This window comes from Gigantopelta aegis, chromosome 9, assembly GCF_016097555.1.
Source record: "Gigantopelta aegis isolate Gae_Host chromosome 9, Gae_host_genome, whole genome shotgun sequence".
In the NCBI taxonomy this organism is placed as follows: domain Eukaryota; kingdom Metazoa; phylum Mollusca; class Gastropoda; order Neomphalida; family Peltospiridae; genus Gigantopelta; species Gigantopelta aegis.
In genome coordinates, this window is record NC_054707.1 from 43,763,055 (window position 1) to 43,780,189 (window position 17,135).

The 17,135-nt window shown below is 39.7% G+C and overlaps 1 protein-coding gene across 1 annotated transcript in view; it reads right to left on the reverse strand.

Annotated features, from left to right (window-relative positions):
- Nucleotides 1–15,843, reverse strand: part of LOC121381590 (PDF receptor-like) — a 53,511-nt gene extending 37,668 nt beyond the window's left edge. Inside the window, exons 1-2 of the mRNA XM_041510925.1 lie at nucleotides 15,571–15,843; nucleotides 828–935 (exon numbers count right to left, since the gene is read on the reverse strand). Of these exons, the coding sequence (XP_041366859.1) occupies nucleotides 828–935; nucleotides 15,571–15,733 (271 nt within the window). The 5' untranslated portion in view covers nucleotides 15,734–15,843. The remainder of the gene's footprint in view (nucleotides 1–827; nucleotides 936–15,570) is intronic.
- Between the last annotated feature and the right edge of the window lie 1,292 nt (nucleotides 15,844–17,135).

Below are 17,135 nucleotides of genomic sequence, written 5' to 3' on the forward strand. Positions count from 1 at the left end.
GCACCACAACTGGACAAAGGCCGTGGTATGTGCTTTCCTGTCTGGGAAAGTGCATATACAAGAAAAAAATGTACCGGGTTTCTCTAATGACTACAAGTCAGAATTACCAAATGTTTGACACCCAATAGCCGATGATTAATTAATCAATGTGTTCCAGTTGTGTCGTTAAACAAAACAAACAAACAAACTTTTAAAAGACCACGTTATATATGGATAAACAACCTAGAGGCAGATGTTTGTGCCCCGGGCACCCTAAGTGGGTAAAAAATCTAAATTAAAACGTGAGACTGACATCAGGTTTGAAAGAAGCGCTTACAAGCATGTCATTAGAACACGCCGAAACGTACAAAACGTCATAACGTGATTGCTTCGTATAAACTCTTCCCATAGTTTCTCTTTGTGAGGCCCAAAACACACCAGGGCTGGCCACAGATCGCAGTTATCTTCCCATTTGTTCGCACAAGTAGTCTGCTGTCGTAGTTATTTTACAGAAAACAGCTTTGTAGTGGTAATAATGAGACCGACGGTGATAGGGGAGAGCATGTAGTTTGCAAACACGAGCAGCTTGTTAACACTGAAGACATCATTGTGGTTATTCTAGCCCATACAATTGTAGTATTTTCAGTTTGACCCCAGGCCGGCAAAGGCAAATACACGTCTATATATATATATATATATGTGTATGTGTGTGTGTGTGTGTGTGTGTGTGTGTGTGTGTGTGTGTGTGTGTGTGTCTACATCAGATTAATGTCCATGCACGTCCGTTCTGGGCGCAATTTATGACGTGTCCGGTAACTCGGTCCAGGACGGAAGCAGACGATACTTACTTTCCGTAATGAGACTCGGAAGAGCCGGACAGTGCATGCGCACTGTGGTGTCCGCCTTGGCCGCACGCCAACACAGCACGGTATCCCAGGTGCCATTGCAGTAGATACCTGCAGAACACAATGGTAAATTGTCAGTAAACACTTAAAGCTTCAATCTCAGTTTCCAACTTTTAAACATTTCCAATAAGCCCATACGTTTTATTTTCTCCCCGTGCCGCTTCATTCTGTTATAGTCTTTTGATGTCAGGTACAAACATAAACTCCTCCAAATTTGTTCTTCTCAATATTGACGATCTGCATTACAAACAGACGAAAAAACGTTATGTTGCATTTAGACAGTTTACTATACCCGTTGATATAGACTAAAACTAAGTACCGGAAGATATATATGCTAGAATGGGTGCCTAGAAATATTGTATTGTCACGAATATAAGCCATTCATCACTTGCAGATACCAATGGTTACTCTACATGTCTAGGTAAATATCTTGATTAAAAACGTAACATGTGGTTCATAATTAAACTGCAACTCTGTATTTGATGGAGGTTTTTAAAATCATAAATGGCTGATTGTCACATACATGTATAAGTAAACGCCTGTTTCAATAGGAGTTATGTGTAATGTTGATTAATGTCTCTTATACGTGTTTCAACATGTCCAAGCAAGAGTTTAGTAGTCACAAACGTACTTTTTCTGATATATGCTCCTTCTGTGTGGAAATTCTCTCGGAAATCACTGTACAGTTTATCCAGAAATCATCATACAGTTTATCGGGAAATCACCGTGCAGTTTATCGGGAAATCACCGTACAATTTATCGGGAAATCACCGTCTAGTTTATTGGGAAATCACCGTACAGTGTATCGGGAAATCACCGTACAGTTTATCGAGAAATCACCGTACAGTTTATCGGGAAATAATGTTTCTTTCTGAACAACCCTTTACAGGAGTGTAAATAAGTTTATTATTTTTAAAATACTACAAACGTATTTTGTTTCTAAACACAGAATCTGTTGACATAGCGTTCAAGCTACAAGACATGGATGGCCAAACACGTTTAGAGATATGGTCATTTGTGGAATTTATCTAAATATATATGGAGGTGGTTTTACAGACGTGGATATCTCCAAGTGGCTGGTGCCGAACAAGGGTAATTAATATTCGTGCTGTGCATCAGGACTTGCGACTGCTTTAATATCTTCCTTTCGCCGTGTTGATAGATACATACCCATATCGACCTAGGCCATTGTTGCACGTGCTTATATAATCACGAGGAGCTATCGATACAAATAATCTACAATTTCCTGATTGTATTTTCAAACCACGCGTGTTCGTGTTGAATTGTGAGCGGTAACTAGATATGTGTATGACAAGTTTTATCACTTCTCTGTCATATATCAGAATTGTATGTTAGGTATAACAGCGTAGTGAAATATATACTAATTATTAAATATTGGAGTTAACATATCCAGCTACAACGTTTTGCATTAGCTCGTCAAAGGTATTGGATGCTGACATCAATAGATGATGCTACAAAAGTCAAACAAATTTTATTTAATTTTGGGTTTTTATATGGATAAGTGAGACAATGGGTGATGCTGATTTGTTTATTTCCTGTTTACACGAAGTCTGGATGACAGTTTACAATATTAGGCAATGGTTGATAGTGATTTGTTTACGTCCTGTTTACACGAAGTCTGGATGACAGTTTACAATATTAGGCAATGGGTGATAGTGATTTGTTTACGTCCTGTTTACACGAAGTCTGGATGACAGTTTACAATAGTAGGCAATGGGTGATACTGATTTGTTTATTTCCTGTTTACACGAAGTCTGGATGAAAGTTTACAATATTAGGCAATGGGTGATAGTGATTTGTTTATGTCCTGTTTACACGAAGTCTGGATGACAGTTTACAATAGTAGGCAATGGGTGATATTGATTTGTTTACGTCCTGTTTACACGAAGTCTGGATGACAGTTTACAATATTAGGCAATGGGTGATAGTGATTTGTTTATTTCCTGTTTACACGAAGTCTGGATGACAGTTTTTAATATTAGTCAGCTGGTATCAGTAGCTCTGCTTCGTTATTACAGGCGATATAAATGTTTACTAAACATCGAACAGCACTTGCAATTTAATAATTTTTTCAGTCCTTGAAAAGGGTCTTATCGACAGTTAGATGCCAATGTTGGATTAACAGCAGATACCGGCAAATTAATATATATATATAAAAGCAAAGATGGTGCACGATTTGTGGAAATAATTGCGAGTTTTTTTTAATTGAAAGCTCCATGTTTTCCTCTAAATGGTACACTGGTTTAAGAATAACGTCTCTTCTTCTTGTTTTAAAATAAACATTTACATGTACCACCATCGATTTGTTTTGTAAAGCCCAGGTTCTATGTCATGTTCCTACAACAAGACTGCACAGTGATAATCATGTCCTAAGAGTTACCACACGCATGCGTCAAAATTCTTTGATTTTTCTTATGTAGTTTGGGCTAGTGACCGTAATAGGTAAAGTTTATGTTGTTTAACGACACCACTAGAGTACATTAATTCATTAATCATCGGCTATTGAATGTCAAACATTTGGTAATTCTCACATAGTATTAGAAAGGAAACCCGCAATTTTTTTCCATTAGTAGCAAGGGATCTCTTATATGCACATCTCACAGACAGGATAGCACACACTACTGCCTTTGATATACCAGTCATGGTACATTGGTTGGAACGAGAAATAGATCAGTAGTAACAACGCTATCTGCAGTAACTACATTTAGCGTTGCAGTTGCTGCCGCTGTCTGTTATAGGGTTCGACATCCGTAGTAGCTGAAAAAGGGACTACAAACCGCCATCTGTTGTGTTTGCAGCTATCTGTTGTACAAGTGTATACGGGACATCAAACTGCCATCTGTTGTGTTTGCAGCTATCTGTTGTACAAGTGTATACGGAACATCAAGCCGCCATGTGTTGTAAGGGTCATCACATAATTGCGGAATGTAAGGTCCCTAAAGTTATCTAGAGTACTATTACGTAACATGCTTTAACAGCTCTGTGGGAGGGGGGGGGGGATGTAAGATCGCGACACTAACAACTGAGATATGTGCCCAGGTTAGCGTGCCTGAACTTTAAGTGGACATAAGCACGAAAATAGCGTTCAAAAGAGCAACACACATTTTATAAGTACATTGCTTTGCCCGCATCCGAATCGGATGCAATGCATTTTAGTGATGAAATTCTATCAAGGTTCAAACATGCCGTCATGAGCATGGAACTCTGGTTAATAGGATATTTTGTTCAAAACTGATTAGACTGAAAAAAAATTTGCTGCTATTTTTATTACCGTGATAACCTTTACACATTATACACTTCAGCACATACAGGACAGCTCATACCACATTAGTTAAAAAACATGTACTAGTCATGAAGAATCAGTCAGTGTATTTGACTTACATATACTTACCACTAAACACAGTGGTGCACTCATTCTGGGTTAGAGTACGTGTATTGGGAAATAAAATCCATACCTGACAACATAAAACCCGATAGCTAAGTTTGACCGGTACTTGACGTACACTGGTTAAATCATTTGGTTGATATAACTGATGGTGAACCTTCACCGATTCAATATACACACGGCATCTCATTCATTTCAACTTCATTTTCGTGATTATATTCAATGGAGGCTCACGCACGCTATCATGGACACACCCGTCAGCTATCTGAGATGTCTGCCCAGAACAGTGGTAAGTGTTAGTTTTTGGGTTTTTTTTTTAGAAAGAGTGCTAATAAGAGAACAGGTAGGTGTGATGGCCTTACACATGCCCATTGAATCCTTAAAACCTCGCTCTGGATGAGAGCCGGTATCGAGATGCGAACCCAGTACTTAGACCATTGCGCCATCGAGGCCGGTTATACGCACGATATATAGGCTGGCACTGCTGACGTAATGGTTAAGCTGTTAGTTTTATGGATTACAGGTACTCGGTTGATGGGCGTCATGTGGGTTTTTTTTCTCACGAAACCAGTGCCACGTAATTATCGCACTGGGTCCCATTCCACGAAACGATCTTAGCCCTAAGATTACCTTAAGCGCATAGCTACCCTATGCACTTAAGTTGATCTTAGGGCTAAGATCGCTTCGTGTAACGGGGCTCAGGTCCCTAACAAACATGTACATATGCAAAAGCTTGTAGACAAGGGTAACCCTTCTGATTTGGTCTTAGTTTTTTTGTTAATCTGATAACCAGTGATTGTACCAACCATTTAAAGAGAGAAAAAAGGAAACAGTAGGAAAATGGGAGGGAGAACGCCAAGGGAGAGACACACAGAGAGAGAGACACAGGGAGAGAGAGAGAGAGAGAGAGAGTGGGAGTTGAGAGAGAGAGAGAGAGAGAGAGAGAGAGAGAGAGAGAGACGGAGGGGAGGGGGAAAACGACGTGTGTGTGTGTGTGTGTGTACATATTCATACATATACGCATATATATACACACATATATATACACATACAAAAACATATACCGGTATACATGCATACACACACAAACAAATATACGCGCGCACACACATTGACACGCGCGCACACACATGTGCTTGCATGTGTGTGCTTTATTTCGTATCTTTCAGTTCATAACAGATCGCGTTGAGTTGCAGAAATGCGATATTTCAGTCAATGAACAAAAATCCCCAAAACGCTAACTGCAGTACTACAGATCACAAGATATTATCGGCATCAAGGCAATTTTTATAACAGATAACGACAGAAACTGCAACGCTAAATGTAGTTACTGCAGATAGCGTTGTTACTGCAGGTCGCTGTCGCTCAGCCTACCAACGGTGATCGATCCTAGGCGAGCACTTTACCACTGGGCTACGTCCCTCCCCAGTGAAATTAATAGTGAAAAAAGGAGCTTATTTTGTCTTGTCTTGTCTTGTCTTGTCTTGTCTTGTCTTGTCTCGAAAGATACTCCTTTAAAAGAAATGTAAAAGTAGATTTTGTTGACATTGGAAATATGTTTCAATTGATCAAATGGAAGCTGCAGAATGCTCAAATTACACTCATATTCACAGTTGACACAGAAAAGTTAAAAATTCAAGGTCATAATGGTGTACAGTCAATAACCTCCCATGGAAGCAATAAGATTACGAAGAACACCTTATGTCTGTAGTGTCAGTGCCCACTGTGAAAGATTCAATAGCCGTGGTTGAAACTGTTTTAGTCGTCAATCCAACTCATTCCATAAATATTCCATGGGGTTGAAATCCGGACGTGTAGCGGGCCAGGGCTGGCATGGATGACGTCGCTGTTGTTGTGTAGGAATGCTGGTGTGAGTCTACCTGTATGTGGTCTTGCTTTGCGCCGGAATACAGCGTTAGTGTTATCATAATGTGTGCGACGCATGGTTGCAGAATATCATCTCGATATCTCGGTACCGTGAAGCTGCCGTGGACGTGCATCCGATAGCCCTGTCAGAGTGTAAGATTGCTGCCCACACTATCACACTGACAACACCTAATCTCTCACTCGTCTGTACACTCATAAGAATACGAGACAGGGGGCGCGGGGGTCGGGTTCTCCATATATCGTCCCTATGGGCCTGTTTCATCATTCATTCGGTCAGCCAATTTCACCACTCGTATCGAAATTACAAATTTCACTAAAATTATCCCAGTTCAACATAGCGCACCTTATGGCATCACACCATCATTTGTCGTGTCGTTACTTGTTATAGCAGCTTAATATCGTCCGGTTTAGGAAATAGTTGCACAAAAACACTACAATATTCTGATATGCTGTTTGAAATACTTCTTTGATAATTACAAGTAGGTTGACCTCTAAAGTATTTAAGGGGCAGGACGTAGCCCAGTGGTAAAGCGCTCGCTCGATGCGCGGTCGGCCTGGGATCGATCCCCGTCGGTGGGCCCATTGGGCTATTTCTCGTTCCAGCCAGTGCACCACGACTGGTATATCAAAGGTTGTGGTATGTACTACCCTGTCTGCATATAAAAGATCCGTTGCTACTAATCGAAGAGTAGCCCATGAAGTGACGACAGCGGGTTTCTTCCCTCAATATCTGTGTGGTCCTTGACCATATGTCTGACGCCATATAACCGTAAATTAAATATTTTGAGTGCGTCGTTAAATAAAACATTTCTTTCTTTATTTTTGTAGTATTTAAATGACCCATTGGTTTGAAGTTACTTGTTATATGTAGTACTAACTGATAACAAAAAATGAAGGTTCTTAACAGTAACTGAACAATTTCGTGGTCGACCTATGTTGATTTTATTACACGGTACTTGTCAGTTGAGAGCACTCCCTAACATTAGTAGTCACATGACCCTCTATATATCAATATATCCTGACATAGAAATTGTATTGAACTGCTTGGAGCAATTAATGGTGGTGTGGAACCGTATCCAAACAAATCCTGAGAGCGGGATTGAGCTTAGTCGATGGTGTTCTGAGCCATTCTGTTCTGTTCGGTAGAGTGCTCGTCTGGGCTGCGAGTGGTCGCAGGATCGATCGCCTGTCGAGGTTTTTCAATCTGTATTCCACGACCGATCTTATACATCGAAGACCATGATATGTGTTGTATTGTATAGGTATATAAAAGATCTCTTGCTCCTTTATCGACAGGAGTAGCCTATGTGGCGACAGCGGGTTTCGTCTCTGTCTCTCGACAATAGTTTCATATACTTACCATTTGTGACATCCGATAGCCGATATGCGGGTTTCGTCTCTCTGTCTCTCGACAATAGTTTCATATATTTACCATTTGTGACACCCGATAGCCGATATGCGGGTTTCGTCTCTCTGTCTCTCGACAATAGTTTCATATACTTACCATTTGTGACATCCGATAGCCGATATGCGGGTTTCGTCTCTCTGTCTCTCGACAATAGTTTCATATACTTACCATTTGTGACACCCGATAGCCGATATGCGGGTTTCGTCTCTCTGTCTCTCGACAATAGTTTCATATACTTACCATTTGTGACACCCGATAGCCGATATGCGGGTTTCGTCTCTCTGTCTCTCGACAATAGTTTCATATACTTACCATTTGTGACACCCGATAGCCGATATGCGGGTTTCGTCTCTCTGTCTCTCGACAATAGTTTCATATACTGACCATTTGTGACACCCGATAGCCGATATGCGGGTTTCGTCTCTCTGTCTCTCGACAATAGTTTCATATACTTACCATTTATGATTCCCAATAGCCGATATGTTTTGGGGGTTTTTGGTGCTGGGGTGTCGTTAAACATTCATTCATTCTTTATTTTCTGTCTCTCGACAGTATCCACATGACCATAAGTTAGACACCTAATAGCTAGTTTAAAATGTGCTGAGGGGTCATTAAACAAACATTCCTTTCCTTTTTAAACATTTTTATTGCAGTTATTTACATGAACACGCGCAATCAACGTTGCAATTTTAACAGAAACAAAATGTGGAGGCTCCAATTTGTGGAAGCTACAATTTCCCACTGCTGTAATTTTCGTTGATACGGACCCAGCTGAATATTCTATTCAATATAAGACCAAATAATAAATGCAGGCCGGAAAACGATGAGATCCTAGAAACGGTGAACTCGGTATAAGAATGCATTGTGAAGACCTCAATTACTTTAATATGTGCCTCATCGATTTGATTCTAATCACGTTCAGCCGCACCAGTGGAACTAGATATAGGTGATCTTCCATCTATGACAGCCTGTTACGTGGTAAGACCAACCTCGTCAGGGTACGAGCTAGATATTGTGCCGAGCCAACCTGTGGAGACTAGGTTAGTATATCCAAGAGGATGGGAGCCGGCTGGAACGAGTAATAGCCCAATGGGCCCATCGACGGGGATCGATCCCAGACGGACCGAACATAAGCGAACGCTTTAGCACTAGGTTACGTCCCCCTCCCCCTCCCAACTTTTAATAGTCAGTTGCTCAGAAACCAACGTTGCTGCAATATTGAACGATGGCTACTCCCACCGAAATCAACAGTGTAGTGGTTAAGTAATCGGACGTCAAGCTAATAGGTTAGCACCCTGGTATCGACCCCCCTCCCCCAGAATGAGTTTTAATGGTTTAGTTTGAACGTGCGAGGCCACTACACCACACTAACCAACTAGACATGCAGTCCAGGTAAGTGAAGTGTGTGCCTAGGACAGCATGATTGAATCTTAATTGGATAGAAGCACGAAAATAAAAGTTTACACAATATTGTCTTCGTCTGTGAGGTTAAAACTCTGACAAATAAACCAAGCCTTAAGGCGACAGCACACGACACGAGCGCATTGTACGAGAATAACACATGTCTTGTCACAATCGATATTCCTGTACGCGGCACTCGAATAGTGTAGCATCGCCTTTAGAGTGTGTGTGTCTGAAAATCAGTGCACGAATCGAATAGCGGGTCCCCGTGGGACTCAGCTTCCTGATTTAAACTGTTTTCACAGGGCGGCGATCGTGAACCACATTTAAAGCGCGAGTGTCGTAAGAATGTCTTAGAAGTGCCTAAATCTGTCATAGTGTCGGCCGGAATTAAATTAAACCCCCAGAAGAGACTTAATTTGGGAACTGTTTATAAATGTATAATGAATTATTAACACTGTTAACTAAGGTCTCAGTATATACTGATTTGCATTCTGGGCCATTTAAAATCTGGCTTTTCATATTTGAGACTGAGATCAACTCCCCCTCCCCACTCCGCCCCGCCCACCCCTGCAGATATTGCAGTGCAATGAATGGACGAGTGCTTGCGACCAGCTTGGGCACATCCTAGGGAACGCTTTCACAGTTTAGGGGACTGGACGTAGTCCCGTAGTAAAGTGCTTTCCTGATTCGCGGTCGGTTTGGAAGCAATACCCAGCAGTGGGTTTATTTCTCGTTCTAACCAGTACTATAAAAAAAACTGGTGTAAGAAAAGTCGTGGTATATACTATCTTGTGTATGGAATGGTGCATAAAAAAGATTCCTTGCTGCTAATCGAAAAGAGTAGTTCATGGTGTGGCGGCAGCGGGTTTCCTCCCTTATTATCCGTGTGGTCTCTAACCATATATATCTGATGCCATATAACCGTAATTAAAATGTAATGAGTGCATCGTTAAATAAAACATTCCTTCCTTCTTTCTTTTACAATTTACAACAGAATGAGTTTCAATGGTGGATCGTCTGAATGCGGTGTCAAAGGTCGCGATATCAAAGGTCGCGGTGTCAAAGGTCGCGGGGCCGAGGTCACGAGTAGATCCACACCACTGGATTACCTACCGTGTCCTTTACGCCAATACTAGTAGGTTCTACCGGCCTCGGTAGCGTAGTGGTTAAGCCATCGGACATAAGGCTAGTAGGTACTGGGTTCGTAGCCCGGTAGCGGCTCCCACACAGAGCGAATTTTAACGACTCAACTGGTAGGTGTAAAACCCCTACTCTCTTCTCTCCCGCTAACAACTAACCCACTGTCCTGGACAAATAGCCCAGATAGCTGAGGTGTGTGTCCAGGACAGCGTGCTTGAACCTTAATTGGATATAAGCACGAAAATAATTTGAACCATATCAGTCACCATTGCCGATAATGTTAGCATTTTCTAATAAACTCATATCAGGGCCTTATCAACACACATAAACAGTACATAAAAAGACGTTTCACATATTAAACTGAGTTCACCTGCAAGTAAACGAGGTTATGTGTTATTTACGAGAATGAAAGAGTAATTTATTGTACTAATTTGCATTTCCATGTTGGTTTGTTTCTTTGTTTCTTTGTTTATTTTGTTTTTCTTATCCTGTACTGGTTTTAGCATCTAGTGTATACTGCATAACAATTTTATATCAAATAAAACTATATTAATTAATTTAGAAGTACATTAAAGTTGCTATATCATACATACAAGTGCTTTAGTGCCATATTGTACTATGTTTGCATAAATAACTCGGAAATATCATAATTTTAATGTGTGTATACATGTATGTCGTGTGAACGAAGTGGCGTTCAGTACGACTAACTTCCTGTGCTGGCACATCGTAGCACATGCTATAAAATCAGCACATCCGGCCAGTTTGTCGGCACCATCCGCCTGGACTAACGTTACGGTGTGTTCATCTCAACTGAACGCGACCAATTCCATCGGTCTTCCACCGAAGAGTTTACAGTTTTCTGCTAGTAAATTGAATTATTTGGCTGTAAAAAATTTTAATGGGTATATAGCTGAATGTTTACATTAGGAAGCAAAAGTTAATACATAATTGTGGTGGGAAACCTCCATTATGGACCTGTGAGATTCACTTATAAACTGAAGTTAGACTTCTAATAGCTGCTGATTATACAATGTACGGGGATGTCGTAAAACAAACTTTCCTTCATTCAGTTTAGTATTCACACTATTTATACGTCCAAGCGATCTTGAGAGTTCTTTTCCCCCCTTTCATTCAGCTTTAATTTGTGAAAGGACGTAAAAGCTTTCCCTTGTTAGGCTACCAATAGAGTGCCGTCCCGGAAATGGAATCTGTAATCTATATATATTTGAATAGCCCGTCTTCCACTCCGCTGCCCGCGCAATTTGAAAACAGATTGAGAAGCGCGAGGCGTGTTTGTTGTTAAAGCCGACAGAACAACGATGATTGATGGGGATGATCCGAGACTCAGACGAGCCTTGATTGTCCACCCAGGCCCACTTTCTCGTCCTAAAAACGCGTGAAGCAGGAGTCTGGGATGACCGAGATTAAATGAACTCAATGTGAAATCTCGAGGTTGGACTGTGGAATTTAAACTGCATTGAACCGATTTTAAACTATATTAAACTGTATTTTAACTGTATTTTAACTGTATTAAACTATTAAACTGAATTTAAAGTGTATTTAAACTGAATTAAACTGTATTTAAACTGAATTTAAACTATATTAACTGTATTTAAACTGTATTAAACTGTATTTAAACTATACTAAACTATATTTAAACTGCATTAAACTGAATTTAAACTGTATTTAAACTGTATTAAGCTGATTTAAACTGTATTTATACTGTATTTAAGGTATATTTTAACTATTTAAACTGTTTTGAACTGTATTTAAACTGTTTGAAATTGTATTTAACCTGTATTTAAACTGCCTATTAACACGTGACTATCTGTGTAAATGCTCGTCAACGTCAGATGAACATACAAGCAAGCTATCAACAGAACATCTGTCGAGGTCAGAGATTAATGGTTAGTGGGAGAGTGGTTTATCTTATGAACTGTGCACTAACTCGTATTCTCAACCCAAAACACGACTCACACACAGTGTCATATCTCCCCAATCTTGGTGCCCCTCAATATAAAATTCTGGTTACGCCAATGATTCGGAGCCAGTGCGGAGATACGAACCCTGTACCCACTAACAGTTTTTTTTTACATTTAACTTGTACAAGACAGGTCTACTAACTCAATGGTGCCTTCAACGGTTTTAATAGAACAGTTTAGATATAGCTACACGCGTACGGAACTCAGCTTTGATGTCATTTCTGCCAGATTCTTATAATGATTTTTTTTTCTCAAATGTTTTTCTCTCAAAATGTCCATTATTTTGCTACAACTGGAAACGAGGAGGGCTAATGTTCCTCAGCGCCGGAACCATCAACCGCTACGCAAGTCTGTGGCTTTAACCGTGCCGTTAATTCTCCGATTTATGAAACACACGAACTAACGACACAGATGTAGAAGTAGAGAAGAGCTAGGCGGCAAGAAGCAAATCCGAAAATAGGTATGCAACCGAGAATACGTACAGACAAGATACAGCCTAAATTGATGAAATAAATATGAATGAGGACGATTGGCAAGATTAATCGACACCTAGAGGAATCTAAGAAAATGCATCAATAGTGAATCTCTAGTTTCACTTCTACTCATGTCATGCTTTATAGTTCTTTTTGCCAGTGTTTGAAATCTGAAATCGTGAAGAATACGGATATGGGCGCGCGTGTGAATGCGCATGCGTGTTCGTATCTACCTCTGTTGCATCTCTGTGTGTCGGTCTGTGTCTTTCAAACTGTCTGTATGTGTGTCTTTCTGTCCGTATATATAAACTTCATTCTGTCTCTCTTCCCAATCTCTCTTTCTATCTCTTCCCGCTGAATACCCGTCTGTCTGTCTGTATCTTTGTCTGTCTGTTTGTCTGTCTATCTTTGCTATAATAATGTTACACTTGGATCGATGAAGCTGGCTCTCTGCTGTGCACGACTAATATTCTCTCACACGTTCGGTGTCCTTGTAAACTCTAATATATAAAAACCCAGCGCAAGGTGTTTATTGGTATAATTCAGTTCAGAATAGTAGGACCAAATTATGCCCTTGGCATTTTACAACAATGGCGTACAGAGGGCGGCTAAACAGGACAATGAAAATAGCGCATGCGTGTGACCAAGAACATGGGTTTGAACTTACATGTTGATGGCCAAGTTATATTAATTAAGGTCTGTTTTGTTTAACGACACAATTAGAGCACATCGAAAACGTTTGGTTCAAATAGTGTTAAGAGAAATCACTACACTGTTTCATTAAAAGCGAGATATTGTCAGATTCAATTTCTCACATACAGGACAACACCATGCCATTCGATATGTCGATCACTTTTTGTGACATGAAAACCCCAAAGGGGCCGCCGCCGATTGGGTCAGATCCAAAGACCCAAACAACCCAGACTGAGATATAGAGAATAATACATGAGTGGCCGTTAGATAACAGTTATCTCACAACGGGTTGTTTATATAGAGAATAATGCATGAGAGGCCGTTAGATACCAGTTATCTCACAACGAGTTGTTTATATAGAGAATAATGCATGAGTGGCCGTTAGATACCAGTTATCTCACAACGAGTTGCTTATATAGAGAATAATGCATGAGTGGCCGTATAGATACCAGTTATCTCACAACGAGTTGTTTATATAGAGAATGATACACGAGTGGCCGATAGATACCATTTATCTTACAACGAGTTGTTTATATAGAGAATAATACACGAGTGGCCGTTAGATACCAGTTATCTCACGACGAGTTGTTTATATAGAGAATAATACACGAGTGGCCGTTAGATACCATTTATCTCACGAGTTGTTTATATAGAGAATGATATACAAGTGGCCGTTAAATACCATTTATCTCACGACGAGTTCTTTATATAGATAATAATACACGAGTGGCCGTTAGATACCAGTTATCTCACGACGAGTTCTTTATATAGAGAATACTACATGAGCGGCCGTTATATACTAGTTATCTCACAACCAGGATTGACAAAATGGCGGCAGGGGCAGGGCGGTAAATTTGTCTCTCCGTGTGGGTAAACAAATCAGAATGCAATGAACGTTACACTTCTTTTTACTGGTAAAGTAAGTTAGTAGCATGTGCGTAGTATATCAGAGGATAGATAAACGTTCAACTTCGCTAGATCAGACATTGAAAAACCAGTTGCCGTCATATGTAAACAAAATGGCGTCGAACGATAAGAGAAAACCGTCTTCAAATCCTCTTGACGAGAGATCAAATCCAAGACGTAGAAATTCTGATGTTTTCTCCAACAATGCAAAATGGACAAACCATATTCATAATATATGTAAATCAGCTTCGTCTATGATTTCTGCATTGAGAAAATACAAGTATACTCTAAATCGACAAATACTAATGCAAATATATGTAACGTTTATACGTCCGGTACTAGAATATGCGGCTACCACTCTGAAAACTTATTTTAGATTCTTTGAAAACGTTTGCACCGGTTAATCTGCAATTAGTACTGTATGGCAGTACTGATGTAAATGATACTATTAACAAACAAATATTCTATATTGTTCATAAATATATTAAACAAACACAGCGTTTTGATTAATAATAATAATAATAATAATAATGTCTAATTAATTCTAAATCAGTCACGCAGGAACCTGTCTGCTAAGAATATTTTATAAATTGGGTTGTCTGGTTGGAAAATGAATCACCTTCGTTTGCGTTGCTTCTTAATTTTTTCATTCATTCATTTTCTCTCATGTATATACTTCTCTTTGAATATTTAATTTTTTGTATATTCGTGTAATAGTTGTAGTCGCCGTTATTGTCATATTGTCATTATTATATGTTATTAGGAGAGGGCCTCGTAAGTTGGATAACTTGTGCCCAATCAATTTGTACCTTATATGCAATAACATATGTGTCAATCAAACCAGTTATCTCACAACGAGTTGTTTATATAGAGAATAATACACGAGTGGCCGTTAGATATCAGTTATTTCACTATGAGTTGTTTTAAAATATATCTAACGAGCGAGAGCGAGTTTGATACGTGATAAACAACGAGTTGTGAGATAAATGGTGTCTAACGGACACGAAAATATTATTCTATTTCTTACATATCCTCCACAAACAGGTTTTAAGCAAATTTTAACATCTGTTTCGACTAAAAGTTATTTACAGCCGTTGCACATGTAGCTAACTTACGCGTCACAGACCCACGATTGTCAGTTTAACTATACGTCACACGGTAATCCATTTCCATCGTGTAGTTTCTCATTGGCTGTATGGCAGTCGTGACCTGGTCATCGCCTAGGAGCAGCCAGTAGTATGTCTTGAAATTGTTAACACACGTACAAGTCTAAACAACTATGTGTTATAACAATATAACGCATGGTGTTCTCACCAACGGGTGTGTTAGAAAGTTCCGTACCTGCCAAGTTATAGATTTACCACAAAATAAAGCTGTATATAGTTACCGTCAGTTGGAAATGCATGCTCCCCGAGGTGTTTGAAGCAGTCAACTTCACTTCTGATGGGCTTCACCATCGGACCGGTGCTGTCCGGGCTGTCTTCAGTGTAATTCAAGCCCTGCAACAAGACACACATATGTAAAGGAGACGTCACACGATACAAGTGCATCGTACGATCGCTGATTGCATAGAAATCGTTGAAATTGTAATGTTGTCTTGTCACAATCAGCTATTATCGTGGCTAATGTCGTACAAGGCAGTCGTATCGTGTGGCATCACTATCGCGGCCAGTTTTGAGTCAAACTCGTGCCTTATTTTAATATCCCAAAACTTAAAGTATGTGGTAAAAATCGTAGTTAAACATTTAAACACACGTTCATTATTCGCTAATGTTCTGTCTGGTTGTCTTGAAACACCATTAGTACAGTTCCCGCAATCCCCAAGTGCCAACGTGTAAACTACCACAATGGCAACATATGATTCATAACATGGCATCATCCACCCTAGCTGCCGTCTTTCTCCGCCTGTCGGTCCGTGTCTGTCTGTCTGACTGTCTGTCTGTCTTTCTGCCTGCTTGCTTGCCTGCCTGTCTGTCTGTCTGTCTGCCTGTCTATCTGTCTGTCAGCCCATTGGTTTAAAACGCTACTCTTCCTACTCCTCGTACACTAATATCTCCCATCTTCAAACAGTCGTATTGCACTCCTGCGTAAATAAACTGATTAAAAATATACTACAGACCTAACTGTATCTCCCATTATACCGAACACTTCATTCTCATCTGATCTAGTTCGACGAAAGGCGAAAGTGTGCAGATCGGAAAAAAACATAAAAAAAAAAAAAAAAAAAAAAAAAGAGATAAAAATCCACCACTACCCCCCCCCCCCAAAAAAAAAAAAAGAAAGAAAGAAAAGAACAACAAAACAAAATAAAATAATAATAAAACCATGATGATTTGTTAAAATATATTCTGAGACTTTTGGCCCAAACCTGATCTTTACGTAATTGAAGCCGAAACGAGAAATGAAATGGCTTTAAGACACGTAATTTACAGTCACGCCCGACAATTCTGAGCTCTCACTAGCACTACAGGAAGTAGCTTATGGCAAGGGTTGCGATAAAGATCTAATTTGAGTAATTCGTCTATCAGTGGGTGTATTCTAGCTCTTATAAATCACATGCTAAATACTGATATTACGATGGTTTTCAGTTTTATTTTTTTTAAAGGGATGCAGTATTCTGTAACCACTGTCACCAAAACCAGTTTTAGTCTGTTCCGTGACAAGTCATGTATTTCTGAACTGGAATGAAATATATTCTTTTTTTTATTTGCTCTTATTTATCCATTGCAATTCAAGCACGTTGTCCTGGATTTACACTTTAGATATTTTAGTTGTCTGTCCAAGACAGAAAGTCAATGATTACAGATATATATATATATATATATGTATGTATGTATGTGTGTGTGTGTGTGTGTGTGTGTGTGTGTGTGTGTGTGTGTGTGTGTGTGTGTGTGTGTGTGTATGTATGTATATATATATATATATATATATATATATAGAGAGAGAGAGAGA